The sequence below is a fragment of the Neodiprion fabricii genome, chromosome 1, assembly GCF_021155785.1.
Source record: "Neodiprion fabricii isolate iyNeoFabr1 chromosome 1, iyNeoFabr1.1, whole genome shotgun sequence".
In the NCBI taxonomy this organism is placed as follows: domain Eukaryota; kingdom Metazoa; phylum Arthropoda; class Insecta; order Hymenoptera; family Diprionidae; genus Neodiprion; species Neodiprion fabricii.
In genome coordinates this window covers 28,298,235-28,321,851 of record NC_060239.1, presented here as the reverse complement: position 1 = coordinate 28,321,851, position 23,617 = coordinate 28,298,235, and the positions used below count along the sequence as shown (strand labels likewise).

Sequence of the window (23,617 nt, the reverse complement as noted above, 5' to 3'; positions counted from 1 at the left end):
GATTGTAATAATTATAACGTATATTAGTCTTACGAATAACAAGTTCTTCCAATTTGAACTTGTCGATTATCATATAAAACATTCTTGGGGTAAAAGTTTTTTGACATCTAGTGAAGGTGTCCAAATCCATGTATACAATATCCTCACTAGCTCACAATTTTTTAGAAGTAAGCTGCAGGATTGCTTCTAAAAATCCAACCCCGAGATTCATTAACACGCAATGAACTAATTGTTCTGATTACGATACGAACACGCCAATAGTGTATAAGGACACGATCAACGCCCACAATCGGATATCCAACACACATACCTATGTATGAATATATACTTAAATTTTACAGCAAAGCAACAACTGATTAAATACCAATATCCGAGTCAGTTGCTTTTTCCATTACGCAAGTATTTTGGCAATCCAATTACGTGTTCAAAACACCTGAATGTAACCTAAAAAGTACCCAGGTAACAAGGCAATAAGTGAACAAATATTTTCCTACTACATTGTAGGAGCGGCCTTGCTGGTATATATTATTTCATCTAGTTTTTGCCATAGTTAAAAAATGAATTTAAAAATGTCTGAATCCATAGACTTCGCGATTACTCCGCCACTGCCTCGCAGCGATCTGCGAAGGTACAAAATTACACGCAAACAAAAACATGGAGTAAAAATTCCTGAGACAAACGTGTCTCTCGAGAAACACTGTGCAGTTGGTTACCACGCCAGTTCTGTCGCCAGTCTGGTCGGCGTCAGCAGAGTTGGACAAGCGGTCGAGGTTCTCTTCCATACTCAGGTATGTACTAAAAACTCGACCCTATAACGGCCGATCTAGAATTGGTATTTCTAAACTGGAATTTATAAAACGACAAATCTCGATTCTCGATTATAGAAGCGATGATCAAACTCGCATGTATACTAGACGCAAACACATGCAGTTGTTATTCAAAAGTGTCGGCAGCTGAAGATTGTTTATCGTATGACTAAAGCATACGTGAGGGGGATTTAAAATTAACTCAATTTAAATCGGTGTAGTTATAAGTTTAAATCGTAATCGACGTATTGCCGGAAATATAATATTACTCGCCTGCGCGTGTTTATTCCTATATATTACAGTACCTATGTGTCTCAGCCTGTGGAATAGAGCGAGATTTTTTTTCAATAGTGATCGCTTCGATGAAAAAATCGAAACCCGGTCAGTTTCGTAAAGTAATATCTGGCGTGTATCGTAAAGATTGCGGAATTTTGTGAAAAATTATTGCAACTTGGATTTGCGGTAGGCATGCACAAGTAATACGTATGCTGTGCGGCTAGAGAGTTCTGAGTAACGGTTTTTCGGACCGTGAAAGTCAATACACCAGTCAATATATAGAAATTGCGTATTTCGATCGAAACTCAGTTTGAATTACACTCGATGATGAATATTCTTACAATACAAATATATTTTCGGTAATTTTAACCGTATATTGTGAAAATATACATATTTATTTTTGCAGGTATACTCATACCGATTACATGCATTACATTAAATCGGAATTACATCGTTGCTGCAAGTTTATAATGTCTGATCTTTTATACTTTCTCGAATTATATCGATGTGGTACTAAAACATTCCTCACAGTCATCTCAATATAGCCATTTTATAGCACATTGCGTTCAGGATTGATTAAGAAGTTTCGTTTGCTCCGTCAAATATTCTTGATATACCATATAAGTTGTAAGGAGCTGTTATCACGGAAAGAAAGACGATAGTTGACTCTAGCTGATAGATTAATTATATTTTTCCACATTTGGATCCGATGAAACGCATATTGATAATTGATTAGTCAGAAACCGTTATGTGACAAAAACCACACACACTACACGTTTTAATCCGTACTTGACACAAAAATAAAACAATATTTGATTTACAACAATCATATCGTCGAGTCCGGTTTCATGAATTATACTCGAATTACCGGTGCTGAAATTACCCAGAACATACAGGATGAAATAGGCATGGCACACAAGAGTTAACAGTGATAATTATTTTCTGGCTGCTGGCATTCCGACCACATTGTGAATTGAAAATACGAGGCTTCGCACGATCGTGTATAAATAGTATTACGGCCTGATCACCAGTAAAGAGAACGGCTTCGCAGCTGTGACTGAGACGATAGGCGCATACGGTACGTAGGATGGGTAAAAAGCAATATTAACCGCTAGTAGCTTAATAGTTTTTTACGCAATTGCGGTAATGCCTTGGCGACTGTATTTCCACGTTGTGAAACTCCTGCTTCAGCTTACGATTAGCAATCGTATATTCCATGCAATTTGTGATTTACAAATACATAATTGTTGTGATAATGCATAACCACAGACGGTTGATTCTTTCCTCGACACACATAGTTGTCGGATATTCGAAAAATTTCCTTATCGATTGAATATCACTCACAGTAAAATTGCGCGAATTACGAAAATAATGGATGGATAAAAAAAAAGGTCAGCATCTTAAGATGAGTCACTTATTTCGATTGCGAAATCAAATTGTACAAAAAAGACAATGGGAAACCACAAAGACGACATTTGTTGTATGGAAAGTACGAGGGGGCAGAGCAATAATACTCTCGGCAAGATAAGGAAAAGTATTTACGGAATAGTCACGCACATGTTGACTCGAGTCTCGAATCGCCGACTGATAAACGATATTCCAACCAAATACGACCCACCGCAGTCTTTATATTCCAGCTGCTCGGCATCAGTTCATTCGTCTTAATACGTACTGACCACTTTGCCATCGTTCACTCGAGCCCGTAACTCGCAAGCATGAGGTGGTACTACGTCAAGCCTCACGCTGCTGTGAGCCAATATTATTTGGTAACAGCCGCAGTAATCATCGCCGTCTGCGGTTCTGCGGTAAGTTGTGATCTTAAACCGAGAGTTGCTCCAGATCCGATTTTTGGACCGTTTAATAATATTGTTCTGTTTATTCTCTTCTCATCGAATCTTTAGAGGTCTGATACGACTGGTGGACCCTCATTTTCTCCAGTGGATATTACCGTGTACTACGAATCCCTTTGCGGCGATAGCATTCAGTTTGTCAGAAATCAACTAGTCCCAGCGTATCGTGATATTGGAAGCTTTTTTACCGTCAACTACATTCCTTACGGCAAAGCCACGGTGAGTCAGAAAGCGCACATGTGCACAAAAAAAAAAAAAATGTTATGTAGATTTTACATCTTTGGAGTAAAATCTCCATCAATTGTGGTAGACCTACCTAAGCATATTTCAACTCTTGAAATTGGTTTTGTAACTCTTATTATCGGATTTGTAAATCTTGCCACAATTATTATACATTGAACTCCAAAAAAAAAGTGCTGTACATATATTCACCACAGGAGATGTAAAATCTACAATATTTTTCTTTCCGTGTAGGTAATCGTAGGACTGCTTTTAATTTTATTTATACAATTTACGATTATCAATGAATGATGAATGTAACGTCTTCGCATCTCGTTATAGAGATGTTTCTACGAGTTCAGATCACTTAGATTGCTTTGGGTGGGGGTCAAAAGGCAGACAGATTATCACAGTACGTATCGTCGAAATTGCGAAGGTTACCAGCGTTCGCATATACTTCAAATTGTTTACCCGTCATATTTGAGAAAAATGTACGCTTATATTGCGTAATATTTGATTTTATCCCTGAAAATGAGAGTAATTAGGATGAAAAATTGAAATAAATTTTTGATTCGTTTCCGAACGTTTAGCACGGAAAGTACGTTAGTAATGGGGTTGAAAAATGGCATTTCACCTGTCAACATGGACCACAAGAATGCTATGGCAATAAAGCGCAAGCTTGCGGCATAAACGACATCTTGACAAACCCTGAGAGAACCAACAAGCAACAGGATCTAGTCAATTTTGTCGGCTGCGTGATGCAGGCGAGGAATCCTTCCACTGCTGTTCCACAGGTATTCCGCAATTACACTCGGTTACGTAAGCTCGTCCGTTCGTTCTACACATACGTGAACAGAGAGACACAACGCAATGAAACTAAATAAGACAAACTATCACCGCGGTGGTGAAGATAAAAATTGAGGAATTTCTGCTCCAATTACAGTGTCTACAAACGATTGGCATGGATACGCAGCACGTATCGTTAGTAGAAAATTGCATCTCATCCGTAGCAGGAGATGAGCTGCTCGCAGCTTACGGTGACAAAACTCTGGCTCTACAGCCAAGCTTGAGTTTCGTACCAACCATCACGGTCGACAGGGTGAGTCGAGACTTCGATTTGTCAGAGTGTTTTCGCTATCTTGGTGGCTAAAACAGTTCGTGTGGAGTGCCTTTGATACACCGGATTTGCAGAAATAACAATTACTGTGCTAATTTTATTCAATTCACAATCAATTCTACTGTTAATTTATCCGAGCTTGTTCAACTGGTTTTCAGATTTATCTAAAACAGACGAACCGGTTTCCGTTTAAGTTGAGAGAGTTAAAATAAGTTTTTGTCACTTCTCCAGTGGAACTGGATGTAGAACGCGGCAGGAAACTTTTTCTCACAGTCAGTTCTTTTATTGCAAAACTTGAACAATACAAGAAGTTTAGAAAGATTACGATTGACCCTGCCTGCAGAATAATAGAAAAACTCCAAGTCGTAAATAAAAGATCTTGCTCTCAACATTTTTACTTTTACAGTGGAAATGTCATGGACTGGGTTCCTTCTTCTCAAACTTAATTGTCTGTGAAATGGAAAAAAATTTAATACATGCATCAAAAATAATAATTTGAATAAGAAAGAATTGATAGCAGCATGCTTCAGAGTCAAAAGCTTAGAACTCAAACAAATATGTTACTTGTCTTCAGAAGTTGAGAGATTTTGCAAATGGAATATTTTTACGGAAAACAGAGGGGAATAAATATAGAGGAGTGGAAAATTCATGATAAATAGAACAGACACATCGCATCGGGCTAAATCAGTTTTGACCTACAATTCAAATTAGACATATTTCATAATGATTGCGAACAATGCTCAGCAGAAGTTTTAACGTGCATGTCTAATTTCTCTTTCAGGCATACTCGCAAGAGGATCAAATAGGCGCGCTGCGCAACTTGACAGCTACCGTCTGTAAACACATACCTGAACATAACAAGCCATTGAATTGTAGCGGCTGAACAGTGCCATGAATTAGTATTTACTTCTCGGAATTACAATTCAAACAGAGTAAAAAGATGTGAATTTTTAAATATTCTTACCGTCACATTTTGGTACCACTCATTTCAATAACCTATAATATTATAAAATTGTTCATCAATTTAAATATATTTTCCACGTAATTAAAACCGAATGCTATTTTTGCTTACAACTTTATTTTCTAACCCAGAAATGAAGCCTAAGATTATAATTAATGAGTAGCGAAATATGTAGTTTTGTGGAAATAGCAAACAATTGCCGGTGATAAAAAAAGTTATCATATATTTACAGAATTTCCGTTATCTTATGTACAAGTTTATATATACAAAATAGTATATCGGCATACACGTCTATATATACAGAAACAATTTTTTTTTTCTCACGTGTTTTTCTTACGTGAAATATGAATGTATAAAAATTAATCTTCTCGAGATAAATTCGTTCTAATATATTCTTTTAATGGGAAGTACTTTGGTAAAATCACGCGTAATATTGGTCCACTGTGCGATACAGCATAATGTACAGAACACGTTTCAATCGAGTATCCACATATCGCACTTACAGTGTGCTTTAAAATAATTCTCACAACATTCTTAAACTCTAATATACATTTACTTTATATAATTTGATCGTTTGAGCATTGAGATCATAATGTATTATTGGCACATTTGTTTTTTGGTCATCGTTACATACCCATACCTAACATTAACATACGCTGTATCCTACATCGCCTCGCCTATCATGGAAAAAATCGATTAACCTCCGATAAATACCGATTCGTCCAAATTACTCAGCTCCAGAAACTGTTGCTCGATATCGGATCCCAGTTCTTGAAAGTCAGAGACATCGCCTTCCGCATAAACTGGAAACACGTAATTTTCAAACCATCAATTTATCATACTCCGTTAACGGGTACGTCGCGCCAGCTTGGGTATCACCGACGTAAATACCAAATACGTACAAGAAGTGCGGTGCGGGGGGAAGAAAAAAGATGAGAGGAAAAAAGAAAGGAAAAGAAGAAAAATGTGAAAGAAAGAAACTTGATGTATTATTGGGAAACCAGCCTAATCCATGTTGCAGTGAGTGTATTTATGAAATACCGAGATTCATTGGTCGGTAAGTTGGGCGCGTGTGTAGCACGTGGCAACTTATGGCGCGTGCTTTCATGCACAGTCAAAAAAGAAAGGAATATTATTTTAACTCTCTGTGTGGGGTGCGCGACACCTCCTCTGAGATTCAAGATGGACGCTCGTCCAGACGCGGTTATTATTATCGCGTTGTCGTTAGTTTTAGAACGATTATTTTTCAGTTATATGGGCAAACGCACCGAACGGACAGAAGCTGCATGCACGTAACACCGCACGTGCACTTCTCCCCCTCAGCCCGCGATGCATCGCCTCCCCCCCCAACTCCGCCATCGACTATTCGTGTTTATTGTTACGACTTGCGTGGCTTATCTTTCACGTCGCTTGCACGAACCAAAGAAATCGTCGGCTTTTCTCTGTATTTCGACCCTCCGTTCGTACATTGGTATAGGTGTACGCTGCACTACGTGCATTGCTGTACACTATACGTGTAACGAGTACGAGTTCTGCAGTCGACTACGCGATGCATCTGGATCATCGAGATAATATCGTGGCGCCAAACCCGTGAGGTACTTCACTCCCATCACTTCAAAGGTGATTCCTCACAGGGGTATTTGGTACGAAAGAGTGGTTAAAAGGGTTTTCCCTCGGGTTAATTATTCTCCTGACTTCGCAGCTTATCACTCACGCAATACGAAATGAACTCACTTCAGGAATGAAAATTTAACAAATTTTACCTCGAAGGTAGGAAAAATTCAACGTAGTACGAATCGTAGTATATTTACTATCGTTGATCATCCTGCGGTAAAGAAATAATATTACTGATTGATTCTTACCCGTGGCGTCGGTGACCTCTACGTGGGTTGCGTCTCCGATAAGAAAACGTCGCACGGACTCGAAGGGAATGTACTCGTGGCGTTCGTCCAAAGGGGTTGGGACGCGATCCTCGCCGCATACGGTCGAGAGGAGCAGCTCTTCGTCCTCGTAGTGAATCCCGAGATCGAGATCGGATCCCAACCGTGGACGGAAGGTGGTCCCCGTTGCAGCGACGTCCACCCCGATCGACGACGTCTTTTGCTGAAGCCGTTGCGCTGCTGGACCGGAGTTTAGACGCGTCGAAGAGGCCTTGCACGACATCCCGTTGCTCGATCCTCTGCTTCCGGGACCCGACGACCCTGGACCGGGTTCCGCGTGGTTCTTGACGTGTTTACGAAGGCTGGACGGATCGGTGTATCGCTTTCCGCAACCGCTCACCTGGCACGCATACGGTTTCTGAAAGGATTAACGTGATTCCTAATAGCTTTGACCTCGCATGGCAGACAGGATGTGCAGCGACAAGTAATTTTCAAATTATTGACGCCCAGAGCAAAGCTGGTACTCTTGTTTGTCTTTATATTTTGCCACTTTTTTCGCCATGCGTAAACGGCGCGCTAATATTCAGAAGGTAATCGATACGCCGCAATGATTCGAGTTGCTTAGAAGGTTGTCACCCGCCTCCGTTAGGGAACGATAAAGTACGAAATATCTGGAAAGTATGGTAAATTGGTATGGCATAGACCGTGTGATTATTTCATTAAGCTGTTGGTTAACATGAATTTATTTTGAAATAATCAGCGTAGTCTTGAATTACAGAATTAACATTTTATAATGCTAACATTATCAGTGTGTCGTCATCTTCGTCAAAGTAAATAATTTCATTCGAATCAAAACGTCTTAGGCTCCTGAAGCCACATTAAATTCAGTCACCACCAAAAGCAGTCACCAGTATGACAAATGTTACAACGATGGTTCATTATACCGCATACTCTGATATTTGTTTTTTAACCTGCGATATGTCCGCGTATGCAAATATCTTCGAAACACGTTGTTTTTTTTCTCACTTCCTCAAGCCCCAGGTTCATTTTATCAAAATTCAATGAGGCGTCAAGAACTTTTTTTTTTTTCAAGGTATATGCGAGAATTTCTGTACGTCAAACGATAAATAAGATTTTCGGATGATCACATCACGTGCCACAATTCGTGCTTCGAAAGACTTTCAATAATTGCAACGTTTTTAAAATTCAAAGAATTCGTTTAATCGTCGTGATGAACACCCACAGGAACGTAACGAATATCGAGTATGAGACGAGTTTCGGGACCCAACAAGCTTCGATAAAAGTTTGACATTGAGGATACCGAAAAACGAGAAGCACATAATTAATGTGTATGTTTTTTTTATAATTTTTTTTTTTTTTTTATCGAACATGGATTTATATTGTAACACGGGCCCCGTACTGGTTTTGGGACCTTATGCAAGATCACCGCGCCTTCAAAACGGGTTGTATATTCCGCAGTCTTAGCCGCGAATGAATAACAAGGAAAGAAAAATGTGCAAGGTGAATTTCTTACCGTGTCGTAATGCGTTCTCTGATGTTTCGCGCGGTCACTGCTGTTGCTAAAGGCCTTCGAGCAGCCTCTGTGCTGGCAGGCGTAGGGCCTTTCACCGGTGTGCGATCTTTGGTGAATTTTCAAATTCTCCAGCCTCGAGAACGCCTTTTTGCAGCCTGCGAACTGAATCGTTGCACCAGTTACCGTACCGTCACAACGATGCTAATTCCTCGCGATTCGGTCAGCCGCGCCGCTGGACCAGTTTTCAAATCCGGCGACAGAAATGAGCGGAAGTAGGTACTCACCGGACACTTGTTGGGCTTTTCTCCGCTATGCACCCGCATGTGGATGAGAAGCTTGTACCTCGCGTTGAAGGGCCTGGCTCGCGGACATCCTTCCCAGAGACAGGCGAACTCGTCCTGAGGTGCGTTTGGCACCATGGCGCCGGTTTCGCCAGACGTTGAATCCCGTTGAATTCTTTTACTGTGACTGTGAGCTCCCGACGACGATGACTCGACGTGCCGCCTTTCAATGTGCCGCACCAAACTCGCCTGTTCCGGAAAAGCACATCCGCAGTCCATCCACCGACACTGGTAAGTCGGCCCGAATGAGGAATCCTCTGTTACGGAACAGCCTGTGGACAAAACACGATTCTCATCTAGCTCCGAATTGATATTGCCACCAATTGGTATTCACCTGTATACATGCTTCGTCGTCAGATGAAGAAATGGGGGGACTTTTTTCTCCAAATTTTGTTTCCTACGTCAGGATACCCGCGAAAATCGAAGTTTAGAACGTTATTAAGTTTTGTTCCTAATTCGATGTATCTATAGTCAAATTTCTTAAAACTATCGATAAACCTCCGATGATTTATTTTATTTAATTTAATTGAATCAGTGAAATTCTTTTTTTTTTTTTTGTCGAATAATATGAAGGTATTTTTTCGTATCCCATATACTATGCGTATTTACTGTACCCTTGGTAGAATATGGATTACAAACATCTTACCGTCTGACGGCAGTGCTGTTGTTTGGTATTTCAAGTAAACTAGATGTTTGGCCGATCACCGAGTCAAAGTTTAACGTTTGGTGAGATAATCGAGCTCACGTGATGCAATTTATTCGCTATATCTACGACAGTCGTGACGTCCGAAGCGATATCGAGTAGTGTTATATAGTTTTCGCGCTGGCGAAACCTAAACGATCAAGCTATGTTTGTTTCTCGAGACGAACCAGTTGCGCGCATCGAGCGAATCCCATAACACTACGACTATCATAACGAGTATGCGTGCAAGATAAGAGAAATCGTGGGTTTCAATTTTCGCCAGCGGTTTTCAAGAACGGCACAAAAATGCTGTACGATAAATCATATTACAAAAACAAGTCAACAAGTAAAATCGAGTTTCGGTCTACCTACCGACAGTCGGAGCCTCCAACTTGATCGTATCCGGAATCGTGGGCGACGTCGAGGTGAACATGGACTCACGGTCGTTAGCGAGAAGGAGTCCCTCGTCCTGCGGCAGGACGACTTGGTTGCTATTCTCGATCAACGGTTCGTCGAGGAGGCAGGTGGAGGCGGCGGAAGTTCCGTTGAGTTGTCCCCTGTTCCGGTAGTAAGGCGACGTCGACGTCGTCGATCCATGAGACGCGGGTGTCGGTGGTGAGGACACGAGGTGTCCAACCGCGTAACAGGAGTTGTTAAATCCGGCAAAGGGATCCAGCTCCTCCTGGAGGTCGTCCAGATAGGGAGTCGGGCAGGGCGGCGATCCGTTTCCGGCGAAGAGGGAGGTGGGGTCGCCGCGAATAAGGCTCAGGTCGAACTCGTCCGTGACATTGGCGAGGCTCTGCTGCTGGCTACCGTAAAGTTGCGAACCGAAGCTCGTCGGGCAGTCGGCGGTGGTGTTCGGGGGGTAAAAGGACCTGGAGAACGCGGTTCCCATCGAGGGTAGCTTGTGCCGAGACGAAGACGACGCGTCGGCGGCGGCGGCGTCGTCGGCCTCCCCGTAGAGGCAGCACCAGGTCGGCATCGCGTCGGCGGCCGCGCTGTCCGGTCTCGGAGGAGCGGCGGAGTTCGGTGGATAGGGAAAGCAGGTGTACTGGAGGGTGGTGCCGTACTGTTCCCAGTCACCGGGGTCCCGAGGGCTCAGGAGAAGGGGGGAGAGGCTGCTGGCCTCGCTGACGGAGGAACCCCAGCAGGTCTGGCTCGCGAGAGAGCCGTTGGATCGTTGGAAGTCTTCCTGAGCGGCGTTGCCGAGGGGATGACGGTGCTCCTCGTCGCCGGTACTGGCGTACTTTTCCAGGTGCATCACGCCTAGGGTAGTGGAACGTTTATTTGCGATACGTGGTCGGTGTCGCGGGGAAAATTCAGTCGGAAATCATGACCCGCGGGCTCGAGGCGTTTCGGTTATTACAATATATGTGTACGCGCTAGGGCGGCCGGAGGGTAACTGACGGGACTCAGGACGAAGAAGACTCGCGGCCGAGACGCCGCAAGAAGTTGCATCGTTTTTCCCCTATGCTAAGAGAGGCCCCTCCACCCCCACTTCCAGCACCGCTGCCCGAAGGGTTCGGGCGAAACGAGCGACGACGCAACCGCCGGCGCCGCCCACTCGCGTGGCTCGAGTTCGACGCCGCAGCATCCATCTCGGCGCTCTGTCCGAGGCACGTTCGCCACGGGGGTTCGTCCCGACGCCTCCGTGCCATGCGTGCTCTCTGGCTTGCTCCGGGTCGGCTCATCGTTATCGCTCGGACCGCGCGACTGACATCTGCGCGGTCGTCCATCATCTTGGCTTTCTTGCACCCCCGCCCCCGCCCCCACCCCTCCTCTCCCTCCCTCGCCCTTCCTTCTCGGTGCCCCACGTTACACCCTGGCTTACGACAACGCGAACGAATGTCTGGTGCCTTCGCCGGGAACTGTACCCGATCGTCAATTGTCGTCTCACGACATTCAATGGATGTGACAACGAACACGCTTCGCTCCGTGACCCGAGTGCCTTGAGGGAGAAGGGCGGTCCAGATACGACATGCGGATGAGCTAATTTTCCAGGCATGCGATGTGCTTGTACACGCGGTTTTTACTGCTTATAAAAGCTTGTGTTAGGTATAAGAGTTTCGGAAGTGTACCTGATACTTGAAATTTGAAGATTATTTCTTAAATTTATTTTACAGCAATGGCAATATCGTTTCATTGTAATATTAAAACATTTAATCATTTGTTATTCAGGTTGGCGGTTGATATTTTTATCCAACGAGTACTTTGCCTTCCCGGAATGTGCAGACTATACGATAACGGCGGGACGTTGGTGTGCAACCGCCACAATTTTTCGAGAATTTCTTGCCACGTCTTATAAACATTAATATAGACGTCATCGGAGAGACGATAACTACGCCAATATCGCCACGCTTTATCTTTCGTAATCAAACGTGTGACAAACAAATAAACTTTCAATCTCAGTAATTACACGACAAACTTATACATGAATTTAATAACGATTGCCTGTACAGTGTACATCCTTATTTCATACGTGAATATAATGATTCGATGAAAAAATTCATTCCAGGTGGATAAAATTAATTGACAGTGAATATATTGTGATTTCATAGACAAGGAGAATCGCTACGTAAATAGAATTTTCTTTTCGTTATCAATAACCGAAACGGAATTCTCTCGCTAGAAGCGAACAACTAATTGAGTTCATATTGCAAACAGTTCGTTCCTCCCGGCAAACTTATCTGCAAAGCTGCCCGCTCCAAAAGCGACTATATGCCTATGTCTCGAATCCAATAAGATACGACTTGACCTGACCTACCGACCTAGACAGGCAAAATCGCTAACGACTCCCCCCCCCCCCCCCCCATGTCTTTTCTCAGTCAATAGCGTTTCGGCCATAACGCATATACGTACGAGATACGCTCAATCGCCGGACACCCCGCAGATGATGCACTTGGCACGCACGTGTCGTTCGCCACCTTCCGGACTGCACGAAGCCTCGCACTCGTCCCTCTCGTTCAAGATGCAGGACCTTACCGATCAGTCAATTCTCACCTTCCTTCCTTCGTCCGAACCTGCGTTACAAAAAAAAGAGCAAATCGCATCCAGTCCAGCCCATGCATCCCGGACAAAACCGACGACTATGAGCCCGCGGGGCGCGCTCACGGATTTCACGAGATATACCTACTGGAAAGGGTGCGAGCCTTGGACCTTGGGCTGGTGCAGCAAGGAGCGGAGCTTTTTAGGCGAGAGAAAGCCGAGTCGAAGGGAGTCGAGGAACGCCTTTGCTCCGATTCGTATGCGCAGGTTCGGGCTCGAGCCGCGGGTTAGAGTCGTGCGGCAAAAAACCGGTGCACCAGCTGCCGTACACGCGTCAGTGTACCGAGCTGGCTGCGGTCCATCGTGTACGATAGCAACGCTGCCCTCTCGTCACTCGCATTGTACGCATGCATTATAAATACGCGCCCCTCGAGCGCAGCGACGTTTCTTAGTTTCTTGCACGCCGCGGCTCGCCTCTGGGTGGATGCTGCCAACGTGTGTCGCGTGGTCGGGGGAATAAGCCTACAAAGACATATCCCGTCGCGCCCGCACCCTCGACGCAAATTCCAACCAGACACGATCGTGATGGACGCCTTCGGCAAACCTGTTTTATGCTTCAACGTCGGGTCGAGTTGCCGATTCGACGATTCGTCGCGTCCGTCAGGGAAGAAACCCCCTTTCACCTGCGCTTTCGTGTCGGATTTACATACGCGCGATAGAGAATTATAGATTCGAAGGATGGATACGAAGCATGCGTGAGATTGTTCTTCAGTCGCCATGTCGCCTATGTATCGTAATTCAGGCGTGTCGTAAGAAAGGAAATCCGAGTTTCGAATTAAAATCGAAGGGGCACGTCTCTATCATTTCGTTTCCGTAATTGGGTTCGGATTAAAACGTCAACTAGCGGGCTGCGTCATGCCTAAATTACATTAACCGTTGATGCGATTATTTCGAGCGGCATAAATTCCGCCCGGTTCGGTTGCTTTTTCTGCGGCGGTATTCACAAACATGGTAAACCGCGTTCGTTAATGTGCCACCAATACACCAGGGGATGGGATACCGAGCGTGTGCCATATATACTGTGCTTGGTTTTTTGCCCCCTGTCAAATTCGTCGACGGGCTGCACGACGTACCGCACCCCGCGTTAACGGACTTGTGAAATGAAATAATATACGTACACGTCTACATGTGCCACGACCGGTGGAGGAAGATCGTTTCGGTAGCCGGAGCTTTTCTCCCTCGTAGGCGGAGTGTGCATGGTGTCAAGAAACACGGTGAACTTAATTCCTTCACGGAGGCGAGATTTACATCGCCAAGAATCACCGGGACCTCCCCCGAACCTTCGTGACGCGACGTTACGTAGACGGGTCCGCAAAATGTAAACTCCTGACGATTTCAGCCCCATGGTTCGGGCCCCGTGTCGACCCGACTAGACCGAAATGGGCTCAGTTACGGAAAGGAGGAAAAAAGGGAGAAAACTCGATCGAGTTAAGAGAGACTTGTTAGTTTTCGAAGCTCTGTTTCAGACATTTTTCGAACATTTACACGCGGCGAGAATGCGATATTTTACGTGTGAATATTGTGTTTCAACTCGGCACAGACCTGGATTGAATTTCAGCAGGGTTTTAAACGAGTATAAAGTATGTTTGGCACGGACATGAATTCATCTCGTTGCACGGTCACGTTGCCTTTCACGTTTGTAACAATCTCTAGACGTCATCCGAGGCTCAGCTAAATCGTTCTACGTAATCTTAAGGTGTGCGATCGGATCGTGCAAGAAACTTCCAACGAGACGAAGCATGTTGGTACTCGACTTATGTGTAAATTTTTCCATATTTCCAGCTTGGCGATGTTTGCAGACATTGTTGTTTCACTGGTTGATGAATATTCATTATTTCTCAACTTGTAAAATCCACGCATCGTACAAGCGGAGCTGATATCATGGCAATTGTACGCTGAATCACGTCTCGATGTGTCTGACTTGCGAATGAATGTTAAAATTTGTGGAAGTGTTTCTTCGATACTTGAAAGTACCCACAGCTGAGAGTATTTTCGAAGCCTTTCTCATTTTACATCGTAACCGTTGCTGTTTTGCGGTTTGTCCCGAGGCGTCCAAAACCAAGAAAAATAAATATCTACCGGGTATATGATAAATTTGTGATTAGTGTAGAAATTAGCGGATTCAGGGTTCGCATTTATTACAAGTGGATTTTATCGCTAATTCCTTGAGGTATGTTTTTTTCCGCATTCCCCGTGACAATAAGGTTGCAAAAAAATTAAACCTGCCAAAATTTTGTGGCCTTCGAACCGTTTTATGAAATTAACGGTTACTCATTTCTATATCCTATACCGAAGAATAATATTTCACACCTAGGCGTTAATATACTGTTTATTACTTGGTATTTAATAAATTACTTCACGGTCCGATGGAGGAGGAAACAAATGTTAGTAAAAAAAAAAAACAAGGCTAAGCGGATTAAAAAAAGATGAAACGAAAACACTGGTGTAAATATTTTTAACGTTGTTGAGAATTAAAAAAAAAAAAAGAAAACCATGTTTATGAATAAACGAAAAATGGCGTGTCTTTAGGCGGATGTGTTAAACTATCAAGAATACTAACATCAATTTGTATTCATTCGCGCCACATACAAAGTTGCGTTAGGACAAATTGCAAAGATCGAAAAAGCAAGGCAAAAGTCAAACAACGGTTGACTAAATGCGAGAGGTTTCTATAATTGCGTAAACGGCGTTACACGCATATGCATGTATAAAGAAGTATATAATTATCTTAAAATTACTGATCCCAACGAGTGAAAGTCGTTTGGATATATACGTCGAAGTAATCGATTCAAATTAACAGTGAATTATTTAGACACGATCAAGGAATGTAATTACGAAAGCACGGCACGTTGCTCGGAAGGCAAACTTTGGACATCTCGATATTACGCATAATTAATGCATAACGAGCCATGCATATACGGTCGAAATTCTACAGTTAAATTTTTAAATAAAAAATGTTTTCTTACATGCATGATTCTAGGTGGGATATAATAACATTTGGAATAAAATCTGACAGTAATTCCCAAGGCTTACGTACGACGCGTTATAGAAGATTATATTGTGTGTATACATATATATACGCGAGCAATAATAATATTTTGGTGATTGTGGTGGTAGGTCGTTCTCCGCACGACTATTCCTCGGGCAGATATATATGTCATATGGTAAGTAAATGATCAACCGAGTGACACATGTGGCTTGCCAGCCCTCTGCAATGCTTATGTTACGCTGCTCTGTCCCTCCTTCTTCTTCGCCCCTGGTTCACCAGCTTACTCGCCCCTGTCCCGGCTTTTTTCTTGTTACTTTTTTTTTACACTTTCTCTCTTGCTTTTTTTTTTTTTTTTTTATATTATTTTTTCCTCTCTTTTCCTCGAGGCACCTGTCATACTCGTTCATACTGGGGACTCGTATCTGCGTGCACGTGTTTCGTGAAATAATGCTGCACTTCTACGCGACGAGGAGAAAGAGAGAAGGATATGGATTCGAGAAACGGAGAGTGGAGAGACGTAGACGCATACGTTTACCCGAGATTTAAAATGAGGAGAGACGAGGAGGTAAATAAGAAGAAAAAAATACAGATTTATGCCCGGCTGACAACGCGACTGAAGCTACAATTTTTTTCCATCTCTCAAGACGGACCTGCACTCGGCGATACGTTCGATTGATAAATATTTTCCTGAATCCTGACGTATCACGTGCGCAGACCGAGCCGAAGTTTCTTGTTAATGTCCATGCTTCGCAAAAGAGGAAAAGAAGGAAAAAAAAAAAAAAAAAAAAAAACAAGTACACAAGTGCGAAGAAAACAGTGGTTCAAGTATTGGAACAAAACACTTTATCACGTATGCTAATAAGTCTCGAGCCGCGCAATTCGTTCTACGTTTATGGAACGAATGAGGAGAATTTGCTTGCGTGATTTGAAAGTCAACACCTTGTGTATATTTCTCAATCGATTGTGAGTAAATAGTTGTAGAGAAAAAAATTATGTTATATGTAATTTATTTAGTTATTAGTGTAGGCACTATCGACCTAACTGAAACCTATGAGAATCAAATTTTGTACCGGCAGTTATTTCACTCACGTACAACCGGAAAGTTCAAGGCTCCACACAAAGTGAATATCCTTGTATACTTGTAACTGCCGATCTTGGTCGAGTTGAAATGCAATTGTAACATGTTAGTAGAAAATTTTCATCTATAAAAATAATGAGGCATGGAAACGTACTTGTCTGTCGCAAATATGCGAAGCGCGTAACTTTTGGAATACCTTTAACAAGAATTTACGCTACGATATCTAGGAACATGACCGAGAAATTTTTTATTTTGGTAAAGCAAAATGAATTACAATTCCGGCATGTGAAAACGGACAGTATCAGTGTGAGCCGCGCCTAGTTGTAGGCAGACCAAATTTCGTCTAACGTACGCGTGCTGCTTTCCACTCCGAGCACGGCGCCAAGACTGAACATCCTCGACAACTATGAACACCTTTTCGAGACAAGAAAGATAATAAAAATAATGTAAGATTTTAGAACACGGACCGTTTGATGTATCAGGTGGTTTGCCTAATTAATGGGCTTTGTCAAACTTGCGTATTTATTACCGCAGTTAATCAACCAAGAAACTAGGCATCCACTCGCGTACGTTAAACTCGCGAGCTTTTGAAAAACATAACGACCAAGTGATTTGCCGTATTTGATTGATAACAGCTGTTTCAGGGAATAATTATACGAATAAAAACAATATAGAGAAAAACACGTTGCCAAAGGACACTGATACATTGCGCATCTCTGCTTATTATCGATGAAATTCAACGTAAATACCATTCGCGTTGAATGCCGTTTGTGCGACTTGTTGTCCTCGATCGATCCGCAGGTCATTCACAAATATGTAGATTGGTTCTGATGCAAGAGCAAATTTTTTCATCATAGACATAGAAGCGCTGAACATGCTTCATTAAGCTGAAGGTGCATAAAGACGATCATCATTTATGGGAGGAGGGTACAGCTTAGACGGTTTAAAATCATACCTGTTTTTAGGAGTTCTTTTTTAAAGAGAATGAGAATAGTCAGAGCAATTTGTGTTTGAGGGCTTTGTTATTTACAATTTCAAGAATGTTGTAGAATTTTTTCATTGAAATTAATAACAAAATGGCGGCATGGCGTGTATAAGTAGTGATCAACTCCGAACTCGAGGGCTTTTGCGATGGCGCACCTCCTGACATCACTGTCCAGCTTGTAACAAATGAAAAAAAAAATTTTGAGTTTAAAACAACTTTTTATGTTCGAGCTCGTAGCCCAAACATTAAAAAAAAATATAGTTTCAAATGTATACGCTTATGAACCACAAATTTCATGTTTAAACCATAAAGTTGTTGAAAAAAATATACAAAAAAATGTAGGGATTGAAATTTGAAGATTCAGCCACGCGGTCGGATCGATAAACATGTTTTAAAGATTGTATCAAAATTTCAGGTCGTCCGAATAAAGATTGAGCGAGGAATCTGCGCCATGACGCCGTTCTGTTATTAATTTGAATGAAAAATTTTTGGAATATGCTTGAAAGTATAAATAAATAAGCCTTCAAACTCAAATTTTTCCAAGTGTTTGCATTTTCTTTTAAAAAAAACTTCTAAAAATAGGTAGGAGTTTAGACCGTTCAAGCTGTACCCCCACCCCGCAAGGAAACGCGATTAGACTCCGTTCTATAATCGCTCGTGTAACGATATCGCGTCGTACAAAGTTGAGAATTACTTTCTCATTGACAGAACGACAGCGCGACCTGGTTGTCAGAGCTTGTGGTACACCGGCGTGAATCTCTAAATGCAGAATTATTGTTATCCTCGGCCTCCTTAAAGTCCCCTGACATGTTGCCTGGGGTCCCGCACTACCGTTAGGACCGGTTCGTCATTGCGTCGCCGTTTCCTTGATCATCCATCCACGGCAACATCATCCTCGTTTCTGGGCTGTGAAATTAGGTTTCTCGACGTTTCTTACACCGCTGCTCGGTGTGTATTATTCAAACTAGTAGACTGATACAAACGGGAGCGTCATGCCCTCCAATTACCAGTATAATTGGAACTTTGAACGGCTCTTAAGAGAGTGCAGAGGAACACAGTCGACGCACATCCGAATTCGAAGGGCGTTCACACTCTGATAACTTCCGGACGTACGCTTCACACTTCTTCACGATCACTGGCGTGTGTGTGATTTCGATGCAGACGGCGGACGGTCGACGGAAGGCGAGATGGAGAGTGCGAAATAAAAGTTTCTAACGATTCACAGCTTGCTGACACCTGCCCGGTTGAAATATACGCAGTATGCATATGAGCACCGGAATATTTAGAGAACGTATGTATCAGCTAGCTTTCGTTTGACGGGGAGATTTTTTTTATTTTTTCTTTATTTATTTATTTTTTTTTTCTCTTTATTCGTCTATTTATTTTGTCGATTTTGGTAAACTCCGATTTCTTTTCGAATCGATGACGCAGATTGTTACGCCGGTTTTGCGATCTCGTTGTGTAATCGGTTCTTACTTTATTTCTTTCCTTAATCGTATCATTTATTTACGATCTTACCGCAGTGATCTACCCGAGTCAAAAATATTCCATCGAGTTTTCACGAAACTTTAAACATACATACTTAATGCACTTTTAGAAAAGTCGTTCCATTTGTCGGATCAATGTGTGTCGCGGTCAGTCATCACGGGCTCTCGATGAGGAACGATTGGTTTCATAATAGCTTACGAGCTGATAAGCAAGTATTTATTACCGTCAAAATATCGTTATTTTAACAAATACAACGATTTACGGAAAAATAAACCCACAATGTATCATGTTGTGCATCGTTTCAGGTTATCACAGATTTATAGTGCAGAATTCCAGTATTTTGTACCGACTGAAGATAATTTTAAGATCGACGATGATAGCACTAGTAATAATAATGATCATTTGGCTGTGCGTGGTATTTCTTTAGTCGTCACGTTAAACGAAGAATAATACTTTCGCTAAAATGTCTATAGTCTTTCATCTTGCCAAAGTGCAAATACTGATTCATCGGGGTATTATCAACAGTCCGGAATTTACATAAAACAATATAAAAATATTGCTAACACTTCATCATATTACAAGGCTGCCAGCATATATATTTTACATATATATGTTTTTGGAGGAACGCGCATTGTTTCTCATTGAATTCGATGGTAATAATACACGGGGTATTCAATGTCAAGTGATCGCGCAAGGCTAGATTCGAACTGTCACAGATTATTTTTTAGATTAGCAAACGATCGATTTTGTCTTTTATACAGAGCTGCAATTCTAAATTTATTTTTCCATGAGATTTGAAGATAAAATCGGAACACTCTTTTTTTACATGCGTGAAAATTATGTTAGTTTCCTTATGGATAGTAAATTTTGCAAAAATATCGGACCCGAAACATAATCAAGTATTCATTTCATTTACGTATAATCGGTTCAAAACAGAGACATAGGTATTGATGAAAATTTTTGAAGTGGCAAAGTCGACCAATCGTAAAAAGAAAATTAAAAACAAAATAATTAAGGTCAATCATTCGATGATCAAGTTGGTTCTAAACAATCCTGTTTCCGGCATAATTTCCATAATAAATGGTTGTATAATATATTTATTTTTTTTCACTGCAAAATTGCAGGAATGAATCACCACCTCGATCATCGTCTCGAAATAATTGGGCGCATATATAATTTTACGGAAGTAGAAACAAGCAATTTATTACACCGGGCAACTTGTAGTCTCGACAACAAGTTTATTTCCCGTTCAATTCTTGGTCTTTATAGTCAATTATATTGCGCCTACGTTGCGTCATGTGTTGTATTCACAGACAAAATTTACGGCACATAAAAAAGAGCGCTCAAATCGCCCGAGTAATACCTTAGAGCTATAGAAATTAGCAGGGGAATTTACGAACCTGTCGCACGATAATACTCCGATCACGTTTCAAACTCTTACTGTTCATTGGCTGACTTGGGCCTATTGTATATACATACTGGATTAGCGTATCTTCGTTGGTTCATTACACTTACCGTGTCGGCGACTTTGCTGCGTACGACAAAGCTCTGACATATGCGATCGGCCTTGTGTGGACCAGCGATTGATATCGTTGCTACAAATCTTGGCTACTAGCTGATAAGGCTACGAATAATTTGCAACGAAGCCATCTTGCGTAACGATTTCACAACGCGAGTCAAAGTCGATTGAGAACAATATTGAATTACGAAAGTTCCAGAACTTTTACAACACATAAACATAATTATATGTATGATTTCTGGTGTGGTAAAGGAATATGAAAGCAATTGGGAGAGATTCCTGAAATAAATTGCAAAAAGCAGAATGCACGCAATAGCCTGTTTGTCATCACAGCATCAACCTTTCGCAAGTTATAAGGAGCAGTAGCTTCGGTAGGTAGTTTGAGAAATTCAACTTTAATTCACGGCATAATAATAGGTGATTAGACAAGCGTTGTGGATCGGGCTGTCCATCATTCGCGTGATTTTTTTTGTAATTTTGACTTTCGCACGATCATTTACCTGTAATATTTCGAGAGAGCTAATCGCTCGGCTGCGAGGAGTCTTCTACCGGCCAATGAACATACCTGTACTTTCTCCGTTTACGTGAATAAAAAAGACAAAGTAATATCGAGAGCTGAAACCGGCGTTCACAACGAGAGATTTCTTTCCGAGGGTCCACTTTCTTACCGAAAACTTTCATATAAGTCATAATATTCAATCATCGGTACAATATTGTATGCGCACATTGGTCAGCTAGGCCCGTCATTAACCGAATCACAAAAAAAGGAACCTTGCTACCTTCGAATGCACCGTATGCTGTGCTACATGTACGATAGGCATGCACATACATTAAACATATTTTACTCTAGACTAAACCCACTGGATCGCACGAGCTAGGCTCTGCTACGATTTTGCCTGGCTGTAAACCTTGACAGAATAAATATGGTCACACGGTAGAGACGTATACATTATGAAGTTTTGGGTAATCAGCGAGAACGACATATATCCACTTCTTCAAACCTAAATTACGATAACGCTGATTTAAAAGTTCAGAAGGGGCTCTCATGTTGATTCGTTGGAGTAATAATAAGCCTTATCAAGTACAGCGTTTCCCCTTGTAAAAGAAAAAGTTAGGATGAAATTTAATCTGTCCTGCATAACGACTGGGCTGGTATAAATATAGAACACTAGGTTTCTAGGTTCGGTATACGCAAACATATTACGTACAGCTCCGTTCACCAGCTTCATTCTGACCGTCAGATATATTTCCATGATGTAGATTTGGATATCTTAAAACATGAATTTGAAGTTTTGCGTACTCGCGCTCAGTCTTATTTTCCGAACGTGCGCTTCGGCACATCCATAAATGAATAAATTCCTCGTTTCTGGTTCTCATATCGTCAGAACCGGCGATGTAACCGTAGTTATTGAGGAATACTTTATAGCTTAGAAATCGGAAATACTTAAAATACTGTGAATGTAAAACAATATTCGAAAATAACCATTAGCACTATTAATAAAAAAGACTGGCAAATTTTTTTTACCCTATACACGAGCCTGATTATTGAAGTGAAAACTGGCACTGTATACCACAGAAAATTTTACTTCGCTGGTCCTGCATATCGTGAAGCAGGTAAAGGTCTCCGCAGTGCAGTTTATATGATTTTTCAACTTTTTGCCCTACAATTCTATAGTCAGGGGTGATACTGAAGGAATGTTCGTTCCACTCTATTTCCCAAATTTGACATGGTCGCTTCGAAGATATTTGGGAAGTTTGTCAGCTGATTGTGAGTTAAGTGTACGCTGCTCTTAACGTACTGTTGTACATACAAGTCCTGATGACTTGATTTTGACGAATATGACCAATACACACACGATTCTTGCGATTTCGCACGGACATCCGTTGCTACGGGTGTGAATATAGGCACAGACACACATATAATGTATTTTGAATACGTACTCGACGCCTTCTTCCTGAGCCCAGTGATGGGAAACGAGCCGACGAGCATAAGCGTGATTACAGCGTGAGGTTGCTTGTGGGTTATATATAGATGTAATTGTGAATCACAATGAAATTCGTCTGGACCACAGAATGACAGAGCTAGGCACCGCGTACCGTGACGTTATCCAAATTACAAATACACGAGTATGTTTGCCAGTGTGCAGCTGCGGAAGGAATAAGATATATATATATATATATATATATATATATATAAAATAAAAAACAAACAAGACAAAAAAAAAAAAAAGAAAAGACGACGATGTACATTGAGATCCGTACAGACTGGAGTACCGTGAGAGATAGTCGGGCGCCTCTCTCTTCGTCCCTCTCTCTCTCGTTCCAGGTATCTCTTGACTTACGAGATAAACGAAGCGCGAGGTTTCACTGTGCGTGCTGCGAACTCTCATCACAATTACCTGATGCCATGGCAAATTCACTGTTGAAACTTCCGCGGCGATGATATTCGTATTGGCGATTGTAGTTAGATTACAGCGTGCCATCGCACGTATCGTCGATTCCCGAACGAAGAGCCCAGTCGATACCGAAGGACACATATGTTCGACCAGGCGTCTATAGGCCCGACGAAGCGATGGCTCGATGCGTTGCTGAGCGAGCTACGGTTATATACCTAGTAGTCGAGTTGTTCCGACCAACAGCAGATATCATTCACACATAGGAACACGCGGACCGCGACGAGCTCTCATCTCGCGTCTCCGTCAGCAGCACCGGGTCCGAATGATAATCGGTGAGAGACAGAGCTAGGCCACTTGTTGCGCGCGTCCGTCCTCCATCCTCCAACGCGGTTGGCTAAATGGTCTTGGTTGTGGTCGTGAGTAACCATCCGCCAGCAGGAGAGGCCGTGTA

The 23,617-nt window shown here is 42.2% G+C and overlaps 2 protein-coding genes across 7 annotated transcripts; one reads left to right on the top strand and one right to left on the bottom strand.

Annotated features, from left to right (window-relative positions):
• The first annotated feature begins 660 nt into the window (after positions 1-660).
• On the top strand, positions 661-5,324 carry LOC124174465 (GILT-like protein 1). 2 transcript variants are annotated; one of them, XM_046553653.1, is made up of 6 exons: positions 661-788; positions 2,720-2,887; positions 2,984-3,151; positions 3,742-3,945; positions 4,095-4,250; positions 5,050-5,324. In XM_046553653.1, the coding sequence occupies exons 2-6, from the start codon at positions 2,798-2,800 to the stop codon at positions 5,149-5,151; spliced, it is 720 nt and encodes a 239-aa protein (XP_046409609.1). In that variant the 5' UTR covers positions 661-788; positions 2,720-2,797; the 3' UTR covers positions 5,152-5,324. The 2 variants fall into 2 exon arrangements, with proteins under 2 accessions (XP_046409609.1, XP_046409610.1); XM_046553654.1 differs by having other exon boundaries at positions 710-788; positions 2,706-2,887.
• A 108-nt stretch (positions 5,325-5,432) lies between these two features.
• LOC124174456 (zinc finger protein GLIS3-like) lies at positions 5,433-23,337 on the bottom strand. Of its 5 annotated transcripts, XM_046553640.1 has the most exons (8): positions 23,033-23,337; positions 22,712-22,917; positions 12,526-12,686; positions 10,039-10,932; positions 8,928-9,256; positions 8,644-8,805; positions 7,092-7,527; positions 5,433-6,032 (listed from the first exon to the last, which is right to left on the bottom strand). In XM_046553640.1, the coding sequence occupies exons 4-8, from the start codon at positions 10,925-10,927 to the stop codon at positions 5,926-5,928; spliced, it is 1,923 nt and encodes a 640-aa protein (XP_046409596.1). In that variant the 5' UTR covers positions 10,928-10,932; positions 12,526-12,686; positions 22,712-22,917; positions 23,033-23,337; the 3' UTR covers positions 5,433-5,925. The 5 variants fall into 5 exon arrangements, with proteins under 5 accessions (XP_046409596.1, XP_046409592.1, XP_046409591.1 ...); XM_046553636.1 differs by lacking the exon at positions 12,526-12,686 and having other exon boundaries at positions 23,019-23,337; XM_046553635.1 differs by lacking the exon at positions 12,526-12,686.
• Positions 23,338-23,617: the final 280 nt, after the last annotated feature.

Bases quoted from the DNA above. Each gene is read 5' to 3' on its own strand.
- LOC124174465 (XM_046553653.1), top strand. From the start codon at position 2,798: ATGAGGTGGTACTACGTCAAGCCTCACGCTGCTGTGAGCCAATATTAT. The intron at 2,888-2,983 runs GTAAGTTGTGAT...TCGAATCTTTAG, and splicing joins TCGCCGTCTGCGGTTCTGCG to AGGTCTGATACGACTGGTGG. The intron at 3,946-4,094 runs GTATTCCGCAAT...CTCCAATTACAG, and splicing joins CTTCCACTGCTGTTCCACAG to TGTCTACAAACGATTGGCAT.
- LOC124174456 (XM_046553636.1), bottom strand. From the start codon at position 22,760: ATGCTCGTCGGCTCGTTTCCCATCACTGGGCTCAGGAAGAAGGCGTCG. The intron at 8,806-8,927 runs GTGAGTACCTAC...GCAACGATTCAG, and splicing joins AAAAGCCCAACAAGTGTCCG to TTCGCAGGCTGCAAAAAGGC. The intron at 6,033-7,091 runs GTAAGAATCAAT...ACGTGTTTCCAG, and splicing joins AGAGGTCACCGACGCCACGG to TTTATGCGGAAGGCGATGTC.